The sequence below is a fragment of the Capsella rubella genome, unplaced genomic scaffold, assembly GCF_000375325.1.
Source record: "Capsella rubella cultivar Monte Gargano unplaced genomic scaffold, Caprub1_0 scaffold_4, whole genome shotgun sequence".
NCBI lineage: Eukaryota > Viridiplantae > Streptophyta > Magnoliopsida > Brassicales > Brassicaceae > Capsella > Capsella rubella.
The window spans coordinates 6,759,892-6,775,483 of NW_006238920.1; the positions used below are offsets into that span (position 1 = coordinate 6,759,892).

At 29.3% G+C, this 15,592-nt stretch overlaps 1 protein-coding gene across 1 annotated transcript; it reads right to left on the bottom strand.

Annotated features, from left to right (window-relative positions):
- Positions 1–10,064: 10,064 nt before the first annotated feature.
- Positions 10,065–12,894, bottom strand: LOC17889389 (DNA repair protein RAD51 homolog 2). The gene is made up of 12 exons (XM_006294311.2): positions 12,759–12,894; positions 12,396–12,509; positions 12,150–12,302; positions 11,865–11,968; positions 11,729–11,792; positions 11,575–11,630; positions 11,353–11,433; positions 11,173–11,232; positions 10,990–11,081; positions 10,781–10,900; positions 10,536–10,679; positions 10,065–10,415 (listed from the first exon to the last, which is right to left on the bottom strand). The coding sequence occupies exons 1-12, from the start codon at positions 12,840–12,842 to the stop codon at positions 10,375–10,377; spliced, it is 1,113 nt and encodes a 370-aa protein (XP_006294373.2). The 5' UTR covers positions 12,843–12,894; the 3' UTR covers positions 10,065–10,374.
- Positions 12,895–15,592: the final 2,698 nt, after the last annotated feature.

The window sequence follows — 15,592 nt, forward strand, 5'->3', positions numbered from 1 at the left end:
TAGAGGACGATCTTTTAATTTATAATAACATTTTTTTTTTCTCTTTCTATAACTATAATAATGTGTATAATAAAAACTTTATATTAAAATTTTTAACATAATGTTGTTGGTCCTTTTTTGGCAGTGGTAGTATACCGGCTGAAGAGGTTTCCGGTTTTGCCAATTTTTTTAAAAATCCGGTTTAGTACTACTGCTTTGGTTTATGACCTTGACGTTCAATAGTATTGATTCAAAGGAGACAAATAGCTTTTAAAGTTTCGACCAAAACAAGAGTCATGATCATCGCTGCAATAACTTTATTTTTTTTTGTTTTCTTGTTATATAATTATTACCTATGCTTTGTTACATAAGATAGATATTTAGATATTTTTGCTGCTCATGTGTCTACGTATGGTATCAAGTTGCTACATTTGTGTTTTGAAAAGCATGGTTGATGGATTTGGTCCAAGTATGTTATAATTAGAGGAGGATGGAATGTGAAAGTGAGTCATATAGGTCTATGAGATGAGTGGACTGATCATAGTATATGGTAAGTGGAGGTGGCCATATTCTTATGGTTGATAGTAATCGTGTGAGTGCAGTGATGTTTAATATTGTCTCTATTGTTAGGAAAGTATACAGTTCTTGTAATGTATCATATTGTTTGTTGAATTGTGGGTGATGAATGTTACTCGATTTCGACTTTGTTTGCTTCCATGGAGAGTATTGATCATGGATAGTTCTGTGAAGTAGAGGAATGGTGTGCTTGATGAAAGTGATGATATGTTGTCAAAATTCTCCGAAAAAGAATCACTAACAAGTGATCAAAGATTGTAAAGTCGACATTTAATAGAAATTTGTATATAAATTTTTCTATAAATTTATTTCCGTTGGTTTCAGTAATTTGTATTTTCTAAAAATTGAACTTCTAATTTAGTGGTTAATTACCAAATGGGGGTTTTCTATTATTTACTATATATAATTAACAATAAAGTTTAAGAGGATTTATATAAATTTTTAGTAGAATATAATTACCAATTTTATTGGATTTAGTTTTTGGTATTGGAAGTGAATATGCCCTTGAAAATGGGGTTTCCACAAATTCACCATAGTAGTCTTTTTAGAATTTAAATATCCAATATTCTAGCATAGTTACATTCTTATCTCTTGTTACGGTCCGCAAATTTTTATATTTAATCGAAGTACATTATTTATAAAGTTTAGTTGTTTCTTTTAGTATATGAAAACCCTTTACTATGTTTGATCACATAGGCATTTTCTAGTTTAAGGTGATTCAATTTCTAGGATTCGTCCAGAGGTGGTGGACTAGTAGTAGGACTAGTATGGGTGAAAAGGCAAAATTCCCACATCTTAAGTTCGATTCTCCTAATACTTCGATGCATTCTTCCGAAAAAAATAGATCAAATCAGTCGACCGGATATAAAAGAAAATAAAAATTCAAAGGTTCAAACATTCTTTCTTTATCATAGACCATTGATGTATGGTTTATTGCCACATAGCAAGATTGCGATCGAGATATTGAGAGGTATAGGTTCAATAGAATACATCTAAAACCATACGAGATTGCAAATTCTCTATCTCTTGGACGGCATTGTACTCACGGCTGGGATTGGTCAATAAGGTGAGTCAAGTGATCCAACGGCTGGGATTGACTCAAATGTACTAAGAGTATTGTCTTAACGCTAATCTTAAAAAAAAAATGCATTAATCTTTATCGTATTCGTCTCCTTCACGAGCATGAGTAACACGTGAGACTCTCGTTTTTAACCAACTTGTGTTTTGTTTTCTTCCTTTTTTTTTTTCTTCTATGACTTTTTATTTCATTTTCACAACATTAATTAGTTGCATTAGGTAGAATTAAACATTTGTCGTATGTACTTTATTATTGTTATTTAACTAAATCCATACTTTACCGAGCTTAAGTTAAGAATAAGTGCTTTTAAAAAAAGTTATTATACTAATAAATTATTCATAATTGTTTCCTACGACAAATGATCTTAAAGTTATATCTAAAAAAAAAAACATTTTCCAAATTCATCTTCTTATATCGATGATTGATTATTAAACTTGGCTGCAAGTTTAACTACTATTCAACATATATACCATCTCTTATGAATCATGATAATATTTGTAAAGTAACTTATTCATCAAAATATCAACTGTTAAAATTGTAATCTATAGTGATATTTTAACTAATATCAATAATTCATGCCAAAGATAGTTAGGGCAACATTATTAGTGGAATCTTAACAAGTATCTTAAGTTAAAATTTATCAAGATCTGATTTTATATAAAATAGAACCTTAACAAATTTTATTTTAAAATACTTGTTAAGATCTCACCAATAATATTGATCATATGTGCTCACTCAAGCTATTTTTTTTGTTATCATTAAAATATCTGAGAGAGCATAAAGGCAAAGCAATGTAGACACCTTGCCGACAAGGGAAATGTGCAAGTTGGTTAGCTTAATGTTTATGTATCGCTTAACATCCATAAACAGTTTTTGAGGAAAACAATAGTTATTGAAGAGGAATAATACTTATTTAATTTTATTTTGCAAGTAGTTAATTTATTTTGCAAACATATGTAGTTGCTGAAAACATATGTTTTATTATTTATTTATTTTTGTCGACAGAAAACATATGTTTTATGGGTTGTGTGACTTGAGTGATTAGATTGATTATAATGTTGGGAAAAGAAATAAGCTGACCTTTTTGATATTCACTATAACATCTAATTTTAATTTTTATTATGTTACAATCTAGATCTTGAGCCAGACGGCTAATCCAATCACATGAGCTACTCTTTTTTCTTGATGGTGCCAAAATCCAATACTGTTATGCTACTATAACTGTTACACATTACAGTAAACAAGTGATGTTGTGTTATAAAGTTTCCTCATATAGTAACTGTTATGCTTCTGTAGTTCTGTTACTATGTCAATGCTCATGTTCTTTCCCATAAATGACGTGTTCTTGTGTAGTTGTAATCGAACAGCGAAGTTGTCATTAATATAGTGTTTATCTCTTTATTAATGTGCCTATCATGTTATTATAATTTTACTATAAAAAGTGTTGTGAGGATTCTTGAAACCTCTTACGAATGTTTTTGGAATGACACATTCTAGAATTTCAAGAAATAGCTTTATAACATGAAATGAAGAAAGTGGTTGTAATGTTTGACTCATAGATACAAAAAACATGTTTTACCAATAAAATCTTAAGATGAAGATTTTTTGTTTCTGTTACATGGGAAAAGCCAAAATGTTAGACAAATCAATTGTTCCACACAATTTTTTATTTTTCCTAAAAGATCCTCTCACTACCCATATTAGTTGGCTCCCATGATTTTGACATTTCCCTATCATTATTATTAATATGTACATATCCCATTCACATCCCAACATTGTTTGTTTCATCAATGTGTGTATATGTTTTAAAAAGAATTCTTAAAAAACTTATATAAGCTGTTGACAAAAAAAAGAATTCTTAAAAAACAAATAATTGTTGCATATTACTACAAATTTAGTACTATTTACTTATTTAGAGGTGCCCATTGTTTAGGATTGGTAGTATCCTCAAAACGGTACGACTAAATACTTTGAGTACTAACATCGTACTTTCCGTTTTAAAAATAAATATCACATTACCAAATGTTATCTTCATGTAATTGATCTCATCTTTATTTAATTTTTTGTTTAGTTATAAAATGTTTTAATGCAGATATTGTAACCTTTTTGTTATCTCTTACGGGCAAAAAAAACATAAGTTTAAATTTATACGATAATAAACAATTATAAAAAATACATAATATGTGTATAAAACCTAATTAGAAAAGTTTACACATACATATTAAAACAAAATACCAAATAATACAATTTCAAAAAAGAAAGGAAATATTATAATTAGCAAGTAAAGAAAAATGGTATTTTTAAGGGTAATATTAGAGGATAGCCAAATTTTATACAAAAATTAAGTAAATAGCCATGGAATATATATTTTTTTTTCCAACCACACATTAATTAAAATAATACACCATGATTGGTTGCCATGGAATATTTTTTAATTGTAAAATAGCCATGGACCCACGTTTTAGAAGAAGTGAAATGACAAATATATCTTCTTTGTGTTTTGGAGTTTGAAATAAAGAGAAAAAAAACTCGGCAATGAAGACACTAATGAAATAGTTTTTGTGAGATTTTGAAAAATAACGTATAACATATAAAATTCACATGATATATTGAACTGAATAACATGATATTTATCAAAATATAATATCTTTTACAAAATAAAACACATGTTTGTTCATTTTGATAGTTTTTAAAGTTACTGTTTCAACTCTAATTTAAAACAGTAATCTTTTTTTTTAATTACTAGTTACTTCCCGCTATCTAAAAAAATTCCAAATAATCAAATACTTTAAAAGTTAGAAGATGTATTGTATACTTTTAACTATTTTTGCAATAATGGAAAATGGTCGACATGAAAAGAAAAAAGAGAGGAAATTAATCATCAATTAGTGTTGGAAATAATAATACAGAAAGTGAAAGAAAAATGATTACAAATAAAGAATTTTAGAAATAAATTTTCTAGCCATCTTATATTAGTCACATTCACAAGAAAAATACTTTAGTGCCACTTTCCCATCATGGTAAGTGGTAACCAAAAAAGTCTTCAAAGTTCAAAACCTTAAAAAGATACATAAATATATATATCAAAAGAAAAAACCTGAAAAAAAAAAGTTATTTATTCCAATTTTGGTTACTCTCCCAATAATTGTCTCCTCGTTACCTGCTAGAGCCGGTTGGTAAACCAACCACTGTGTCTTTTTCTTTTAAATTCAGAATTAGTTTTTTTTTGTGTGTGTCAATTTTGTTGATAATGTAAAAAATCTAATCCGGCCAATAATAATCTGCCACGTAGTGGATATGCCATCGTATAAGGATCCAATCCAACGGACAAATATATATTTTTATTTCTTCTTCTACCGCAAAAGACCTTTGATGCGACTGGTTGGTAGCACAAATTTGAAGCGTTTAGGTAGTTGAATTATTTTCTTCAATTGTCAATTAGACTAATGCAATAAAATGGTTAATCTTAGCAATCTAATTAGGTGTTTCTGATTTAGTGATTCATAATTTGGTGGTTATCAAATATGCAATTGTATAAATAACGTAATTTCTATGTCAGTAAATTATGCTTTAAAATCGTAAAATCGTATTTACTGTATTGCGAGTATGATAAAATCCAAATTTTAAAGTTTGTCCCGAAACTAATTTTTAGCCCTAATCCAAACCTTATCTTTGATACAGAGATTTAAAATTCCTCAAAACCTAAATCGATTTAGAGAAAATTTACTTTAATTAAGAAAAATAAGATTTTATAACGTAACCAAAGAAATTAATTGGTTTTTTTGAATTGGTAAAAATTTTATAAACCGGATGAAACTAAAGAAATTATAGTTATGAACTAAAACATAGAATAATCTTATAGTAACATCTATAGTATAGGAAAATTACTACTGTAATTCTTTTTTTTTCTTTTTTGAACATCTATAGTATAGGAAAATTACTACTGTAATTCTTTTTTTGAACATCTATAGTATAGGAAAATTACTACTGTAATTCTTTTTTTTTCTTTTTTTCGCATAAGATCTAGATACTAAAAATGAGAGGAAATATAATATTGATGTCGACAAATGTTAAAAAAAAAAAAAAATCGAATAAACGGATCATTGTTGATTTACGTAACGACAAGCTAAGCACAAACAAAAACTAATTATGTAAGAAAATGATATATGTAGTAGTGGACACATTACAATAACATAATAATAATGTTAACATCTACATATGAAAACAAAGTACACAATCATCTCTTCTAACTAACGAAGAAACTAGGGACCATTACACCAATTTATAAAAAAAAATAAGAAGAGAGCAAATGATAATATGATTTGAGGAATATAAAAAAAAATATGTAGTGAGTGCACAACACAACACAACACAATAATCCAACAAGGATGAATACAACAAAAGATTATGGACAAAAAAAGTAAATTTTGATTATAATAATTTAGCAAAGTACAAAAGCAGTGTTTCCATTAATGGTGAGAATCTCTTGTCGGCAAGAATAGTGTACGAGGTTTTTCATTTCCCTATTGGTTTACGTGTTCCTTTCCTCACCGTTCGTTTCTTTTTTTTTTTTTTCTTTCTTTTCTTTTTTGGTAATTTGCAGGCCAAAATTAAAAACGAAAACAGCTTTTTTCTTGTTCTTAAAAACAAACAACCTTTTGTTTAATTCCGACAGTCTTCTTCATCAAAGATTAATGGAAATTATATGAATAATTTAGATAAAACTTACGACTGTTTACGAGTATATAGATATATTAGAAGAAAACAACTATTTTTACAAAAATATGAACCATATATAAACTGTGTATATGTATCAGATCAGGGGCGGATCTATAAAATTTGTTCAATAAGTGCAAAAATACAGTAAAAAAAACTATCAAATACTAAATTATGAAAAACATAAAATTGTCATGTAAAAACTTTAAAACATCTTACAAAACCACTCAGACGCTCATTTAACAATTGAAACCTTTTTAGCATATTTTCATTTGTGACAGATTCAAATAATTAAAAACAAAAAAAATATGTTATTAATTAAAAATGTAGAAAATTTTGAATTTATATACTTATATTTTAAAATTTATTAATTTAAATTTTTTGAATTATGTAACAAACTTCCATAAAAGCTTAACCATATAATAAACATATAAACAATTATCACTGCAAAAACTAATATAGTCATGTATAACATAAAAACCTATATAATGTTTTTCAGGAAACATAGTTATAAGCTTGAACTGATTAAATAAAATTAACTGACTAAAAAATAATGCTTATATAATAGAAACGATTGTAAAAAAACAGGAAAATAAACTCACAAATTGATAGTTGTTGATTTGTTGTCACACAAAGAAACCAAAAGACTAAAGAAGAAGAAAATAACAAAAAATTAGGTCTAGATTAGTAAGTCTTTAATTTATATATTAATATATATTTTTTTGGTACATGGATTAATGTGCTTTCCAAAAAAAATGATGAAAAATAGTTTTTTTTGGTGGTGACAGATTTTGTTTTCTAATAATATTTAATAATTTTTTAATAATTTTTTTTTTTTTTTTTGCTGGTGGCAGCTGCCCCCACCACCTTGGCTGTGGGTCCGCCCCTGTATCAGATATGTTGTATAATAGATACATGACAACAAATATAGTCCAAATTCATTTGAGTATTAATCTTCTTCAAAGTAGGGTTTCAGAGATGTAATCAAAGTATTAGTATCTCGTTTTCGAGTATAGAGATATATTACAAAAAATAAAACATTTTTAATGTAAATCTTACAAATATGAACCATAAACCAAGTTATATGTATCAGATATGTTGTATCATATATGTTGTATCAGATATGTTGTATCAGATACGTTATATGTATCGGAATTAGAATTTTTTTCTACGGGCTTCTGCAAATTGTTTCGATATGGTTTACATTGTCGTGTTTTTTTTTTGTATTCGTAAATCTTTTAGTTGTAGATTATGTAGTTTTTTCCGTTCGCAAATTTGAAAATTAGTATAAAATTTAATTTTTTACAAAAAAAAAACCTTATCGCATAACAACAAGTGTAGTCCAAATTCATGTAGACTTATTAGAATACTATCTATCTATCAAAGACTTATGTAGACACGTCTTTATTTGAGTATTAATCTTCTTCAAAGTAGGGTTTCAGAGATGTAATCAAATTATATTAGTATCTCGTTTCGTAAACTCTTGTTACATTAATTTTACATATCATGCCAAGCGAAAATCATGACTTAATAATCATCATAAGGAACATGACAACAAACTTAACATAATTCGTTTTGAATTATTTCTTGAATCACTATGAGAAACGACAAAAATAAACTCAAGTCTGAAATGTATACATATGATTAATACTAGCTAGTGATAATTTCTATGAATCATTTCTTGAACTCAAGTAATCATAATATAAGTTTGCTTATCTTCAAAACAATTCCCAAAGTGTGCATGAAGGCACGCACATACAAATTCCTGAATCGAGCAGGGTAAAATAAACTATCTCTTTTATATATAACTCAATTATAAAATAAAAATTCTCTTGATTTTGAATTTATCCATTTTTGTTAAACGCCACGGTAAAAAAAAATTCAAATATATATATATATTTATATAGTGTTTGATTGTTTGAAGCGCGAAATAATTCGTTTAGCTTTAATATATATTTTATATTTACTATATTTGGATGGAATAAATATTTGTCCCTTCCAAGATATCCAATAAAGGATGAAATGAAATATTTAATTTGTAAAAATAATGGATTACAATACAAAATAAACAGTTATGGTACAAAACTACAAACCATTAGACTAACAAATTCAACTATATAAAAAATAAAAAACATTTCTTATTAAACAATATGAAAACACGGTATATTTAATGTATGAATTTGGCTGTACAATTAAAAAAGAATATTTGGCTAGTGATAAGAGAGAGTCTAGATCATGTAGTATTCAGTTTTAAAGAAAAGGGCATATAGTGTTTGGTTCACACCAAATATGTTACCATCACAAACATATACAACTCAATACAGTATTTCCAAAAACAATTAAGCTAGAGTCAATTATATACATCTGTATAAATAAATGTACAAATAATATATGTAAGATGCGACTAATTAAATAGGATTATTACTTTATTAGTCCATCAAATCCAAATGCAGTGGATACCATGAGATTTTCTAGTGGCTTCTTCTTAAAACTAAAATAACGATAAAAAAGGAAAGATTAGTAAAATAGTCATGGGGCATGGAATATGATACTAATCCTTGTATTAACTATGTTATCCTATTTAATTAAAATATCATCATACTCTTTTAGGACAAGATTTTTTTCTTTATCACTTGTGGATTTTTTATTTTGTTTGTTAATTAGTGTTGGAATTAAGAAGAGAAGAACCCGACAACTGTCTAGAAACATGATGTTGACATGAGGTTTTTCCAATATGTAAGTATAAATTTATTTGAACTTCTTTATTGATTACACCAATTTGGTTAAAATAAATATAGTAATAATCCTATCAAAATGAAGCTACCTTAATGTTTTTGATATGCTTTGGGAGTTGACGTGCATATAAGACTTACCATTTAAAGCTCTTTTTGCTTATTAATAATATAATCTGAAGAACCAATCCGAATACGAGATTTTGAGAGCATTATTATTAATGAAAATTAAAGGAGAGAGTTAAATATTCGTATTATAATTTATACATGCTTTGGAGATTATTAGGTCTCTTACTTTAGAGATTACTAGCATTTCAAGATTACCGATAGTTTTCTTGTTGATAGTAATTTAAGGGTTAGCTTAATTTCACATCAACTTATATATGTAAACATATTTTTTATTATGATACACTTATTTAGAAAATGCCAGAAAAATGTCGTTGGATATTATTTACACCATTCTAATTATACTTTTTTCATTAGAAACTTGCATAAGTTTTCTGAAACTGTTATCATTTTTTTAAAATTTTCACACTAAATTATAAATTTAACAAATTTTTACACTGAGTTATTAATTTAACGAATTTTCACACAAACTGTTAAGAGTAATAGAAACATTTTCTAATATTTTTTAAAAAAAATCGTAAACTTAAAAATGTATTTTCAAAATTTACATAAATTTCTTGAAACCCTGTAAATTTTTAGTAAATGTTTGTTTACATGGTTTGTAAATTTGTATGTAAAGAAAAAAAGTTTAGGGTTACTTTCAGCTATTCCCATTCTTGTAGTGACGAGATGACACATTTGATGATTCATTCTTTCAAAAGATGATGATTCCCAATAAAACTGAGTCGACCACTGGAATATATATATAAAAGTCTTTTCAAAGATAATTAAAAGATAAACCTTGAAGTCGTCTTTATCAGAGGTCTTTTCATGTCATTAATAAAGAAAACCTAATTTTTTTGACTTGACAAGACAAAAGATTAAACATTTTTCTCTTCATAGTGAACTTATAATATAAACCATCTCATATGTATTGCAACAGTTTAGTTAGGTCCAACCAAAACTAAAACAAGGCAACCTTACCAAAAGCAAAAAAAAAAAAAAGTTAGAATGCATGTATCAGTACCATTGAAGCCTATATGATCACTGTCTAAATTATTAGTCTTTACTTAAGAAACTTGAAATGAACTAAAGAGGCTAACTGTTGGAGTTATTTGCAGCATTTAGAAGTTGAAGCTGAAGCTGTTGCCCTCTGTTGAATTTTTGTATTAACATGCTTTTGCTTCGCTACGAGCACTCCCCATGAAAATCAATCATGTCGCTGTGCCCTGCATTGTCATCATATATAAGCCTTTGTATTGTCCTATTTGACTCTGCCTAAAAATAATGTCAAATGCTTCAAAGGGCTTATGACTTGTTTAAGCAACATTATCGGTATTCAGTTATACCTCGAGCATGAATGGTATTGATTCCTGGACCTTTCAGTTCAGTTCCGTTGTCGCTCAACAATGAAATCCCAGCTGCTGTTATATGGAACGGGAAGGCTAAAGGAGGCGACATAGGAGACTTTGCAACCTTGATGATTCTCTGACCTGCACAAATCGTGAAGCCAATCACATGAACATACATCTCGGTAGATACTGTGACCTTACACATGATTTACTTTTGATGCCATGGAATGATGAAGCCTTACCTGATTTGGCTTCAAGAACCAGCCGGATGGTTACAGCATGAGCCCAATTTATCCCCAATGCAGCAACAAGGTGAGAATCATATGTCTTTGTGTGTTCTTGTAATCCATCTTTTAGTTTAGCTGTTGTAGAGGAAATATATGATTGTGGTGAATGGGAATTAACAAGGATCAAAACAGCAAAAAGATATTTCAGTTTCTGTTTACTGTACCTTGGAAAGAAAACTGACTAGTTTCATCGCGGCTTTGGGATCTAACTTGATTAGTCACCACTATAGGAATCCGAGAAAATTCAGCAAGCGATCTGGAAATGTCAGAATTAGAGTCAATCAATCTACAGATGAAGTGCTGATGTGAAAATACGCTTTCAGGTAACACGAGACTGCAGTTCATACTTTAAGAAAGAAATATGCCAACCCAACTGATGCTGCCTCTGAGCTCCTTGTTTGTTTTCACTAAAATCAATCAGTTGATCAGAAGAACAAAAACTTAAATCAAAAACCTTGTTACTAAGGTCATCAAGGAAACAAGAATGGTATGAGCATGATCAGCAATGAAATAGAAATTGGACTAACCCTGAAAGAAGAGCTGTCATACTATCAATCACTAGAAGTTTTACTTGGTTTTGAAGAATTGAATCCTTGAGTTCTTGTATACTGTCGGTTAGAAGAGCTGTCAATAACCAAACTTGCGGGCAAGCCCTTATTACCAAGTAAAACTTACAGTTGTTTCAGTCATACACTTTCATATTACCTATAAGCCTGCACTAACAAAATGATGAGCAAAATCTTACTGACCTTTCAGTAAAGTTAGCTAAAGATGTTGGCCGCAAAACTAGGATTCGTCCTGCCATCTGCACTGCAAATTATAATGTAAGCAATCTGGAATATGAAAAGAATTAACCAAAAGGCATAAAGACACCGAATAAACCAGATTAAGGTGTTCCACAACCTCTTGTGCCATTCCTTTAAGGTGAAACACTTCCGGGAAGCTTTCCAGACCCATTTCTATCACCCTGAGGGATACACTCTCTGAGGATGTTTTGCACAAAAATAAGCAATGTGGGAAGAGATAAAAGTCAGTTTACCTTCTTGAACTAAACTTGGCCTCCACATCTATATAAACTACACGACCATCTAATCCTCCATAAGCTGCTGGAAACGAGGCTGATAATGCAAGTTTCATACAAAACTGCAGAGTAAAGGAAACCTTTTTACCATATGCAAAACACAAAGAATGTACAGTAGCTACACACCGATATTTCAAGGATCTAACAGAAACCAAAATAACCGCTTTCAACTTAACTACACAACCATTCTGTTCTAATTCAACACTAGCATAACAAAAATCTTCAATCTCAGAAGAAACTAACCTGTGATTTACCAATACCAGGAGGACCAACTAACTCGGTAAGAACACCAAAAGGTATCCCACCGCATAAAGTTTCATCCAACCCTTTCAAATGGGTAGGAAGATGACCAGATAAGTGCTCCTTTTCGACTTTTTGCTCCAGCAAAGCTCGAGCCTTTTCGAACACATCAAGTGAAACAAGAAGTTTAGATTAAAGACTGACAAAAGCATATCTCCCCATCATATATACATGATAAAAAGAGCTTACTGATTGACACGGTGGAGAAGTAGCTTCACTGATGAGCCTAACTGCTGATTTTATCTCTTTCATTCCAACATCTAACAGCTCCATTAATTCAAACTCCGTCTTTGATAATGCATCCTGATTCCTCCACCAAAAAATTCATTATTAACCCTAAAGATTGTCTCATCCCATTATACACAAAAATTTGAAAACCTAAGAAGAAATTAGTAATCTCTCTAAGCTAAGTTCGCATTTGAAAAAACTCAATTTCACTAATTAGGAACAAAATCTCATACAAATGACTGAATCATCGTAAAAAAGGTAACCCAAAAGTATAAATTTCGGGAAGAAGAAGAAAAAAACGGAGAGATTGGGTTGGGAAAAAACCTTGGCGGTGATGATGTTTCTTGCGGCGAAGATATTAGAGATTCTGATGTGAAGACCCATTTCTCCGATGAGCTTGTTCGCCATTTTGTTTCCGTCTCCGGCGACGGAGATTAGAGACTCTTCTCTCCTCTCTCTCTCTCCCGCCAAATTGAAAAAAGTACTTCATTTCGCTTACTAAATCAATTTGGGCCTAAAAGAGATGAGATGAGTACAAGGCCCAATCTATTTTGTATCATTTTGGGCCTGAAAAGTAAGACATGGTTAGAAAATCTGGACAAACATTAGCCTCGAAATGAGGGTGTTACAGTATATTTCTAATCATTAGTGCCCAAAATGATATTTTTATTATTTGATATTTTTAAATGGATTTGTTGGTGCAATTGATTGAATAACATGAAGTACTAGGTCGTGAAGGTCTCTAATTTATAAACAGAATGAGAATTACAAGCTTCAATGTTCTAGCCATATGTGTTTTTGTCATGTTTTCACATATTGTTTTGTGGAGAATGGAGATCACATGATATTCCCATGATGCATGCACATGTCTTGGCTACGATAAGTGATATAATTCACTATTTCATGTTCACCAAAAAAATAAGTGATGTTTCATATTCATGAACGCGTTGTAGGAAAAGTTTTGATCGAAGATGGGATGTGAACACACAATAATTTTGATTTTTTAACGAATATCGGTATCATTGTTGACAAAAGAAAAAACTAATAACATAAAACATCGATACAAGCTAAAACATCACAACTATTTTTTAATTTTAAATTTTACAAAATTAATACTAAAAATATTTTAGAGAACCTCTAATAGAACTCTTTTGTCGTGGATGGTATTAAATTGCAAAATTTTTATACTTATAATATGCTAAATACTCCCAGGTCCTAGCAAGTCTTTATCATAAAACATTGGATCCAGCTAAGCAGTGTAATCTTTGTTATAACAATTTAGTTTCAATTTGCTTTTTTGAGTACTTTATATTTGTTCTTGGGGCATTTTAACTTTTAAGAGTTTCCTTCGTATAAAAAATTAAAGAAAGTGGACGAACCACAAATAACGTGTAGGATTGGTTTTGCTAAACATCCGTATGTTGTTGTCGAGCATATAAATAAATAAGATACTCTTCATCGAGTTTTTTTATAGTCCAACAATAAGAAAATATAACGCGTAAACAAACGTAAGCTTAGAACTAAATCACAAGACAATGAAAGAGATAACACAATCAATGTAAGGTGATCATGACCATTGATCTAGGTAGTGACGAGTTGGGACTTGGGAGAAGCTATAGTGATTGGTGAGCTTATAATTTTAGTCTCAAGTCTCTTTACAAAGATTTAGTTCTATGTTTCATACTCCATATATGAAGTATACAAACATGAATATACGTGTGGTCTTAGCTAAGAAGAAGAAAAATATACTTCATCCCCGCTTAATTAAAAAACTCGCAATTATGTATAATTTTTTTTATCAACATAGGGTCACAACTGGCCGGTATATTAGCCTAATCTCTATAAATATGTAAAAAACGAGACTCAATCTCTGGTACGATAATGTATGTTATCATTTGTCACTACACTAAAGTTACTTCACACTCGCAATTATGTATAATGATTCCTCCAATTTCACTAATCGTATAATGTTGGAGATAAAGGTAACTCCTTGATTAAGCTATACATAAAAAAAAAAGGACGGTCGATTAAATGTTGGAGATAAGGTTTCATGTTTGGAAATTGTAAGTCATGAAAGACTCATCATAATAAGATGCTTTTATCAATGGGGTCATAACAATTCAATTAGGACGGTGGATGAAGTCTCTTTGACAAATGTTTTTGGTCCACTAATACTTTCAATGGTTTATTCGTTATTATGAGAGTAATACTTACAACTTGTAGTACATTGAATTTCCTAGAATATTCGTTTGATTAACGTTATTGAAAGTTCGAATTTGTTAGGCCAAAGAAACAAAAAAAAATGGAATGTTAGAAAAACTAAGAAAATGTAAAATGATTATGGACATTAACCTTAAACAAGTATGTATGGTTTTTACCATTTCGAGTACAATTTTTTTTAAAAAGAATTGGTTAGTTTTTAAACCTACATATACTAATACAACCAAGTTAACCAATTTTATAAACCAAATATATAGAAGAATATATATAAACAAACGTTGTAAACTTTAAAAAAATGAAATAAGACACACACACAATGAAAGGTAGTATTGGACAAGTTCTTACATAAAAAAGAGTAAAGTGAAATTTAACTATCAAAAGTTTTATTTTTAAAACTAATCCATGCATAGTCACACACATGATACTAGATAAAATGCAATTAATTACTTAAACGTGTTGAAATCAGTTTACGATAACTTTTTCTCAATAGGAAGAGAAAACAAAAAGAAATGTTTACTTCTACCAAAGTCAACGACCGAACTTGCTCAAGACTTTCCCGCTCTCTTTAATCTTATCTAGAAACTATCTAAACTACATTGTGAAAGAAACTAAAAAACAAAAGAACCAAAAAGCTACACTAAAATAAAGAAAAGTCACATTATATGTTAATAAAACACTTCATATTGTTACTACAATTTCATATTGAAGTTATGACTCATCTTAAATCTTAACCATTGCAAATTCAGTTAACATATCAATTTGTTTAAAGATGAAGACTCAATTTAGTTTCCATTAGATTAATGTTTGGCATTATTGGATATTAAGTAAGCATATTCCTTTTTGAGTTTATTTAATGTAAAACAATTATCACTTACCTTCTACTTGAACTTGGTTTGTGACTTATAGCATGAAACCAAATTATTCACACATACACACAA

What these genes read in the sequence shown, in the direction of transcription:
- LOC17889389 (XM_006294311.2), bottom strand. Translation starts at nt 12,842, where the DNA reads ATGGCGAACAAGCTCATCGGAGAAATGGGTCTTCACATCAGAATCTCT. An exon ending in GAAACATCATCACCGCCAAG is followed by an intron (nt 12,510 to 12,758) that starts GTTTTTTCCCAA and finishes TGGAGGAATCAG; the next exon opens with GATGCATTATCAAAGACGGA. An exon ending in GGTTCTTGAAGCCAAATCAG is followed by an intron (nt 10,680 to 10,780) that starts GTAAGGCTTCAT and finishes CGATTTGTGCAG; the next exon opens with GTCAGAGAATCATCAAGGTT.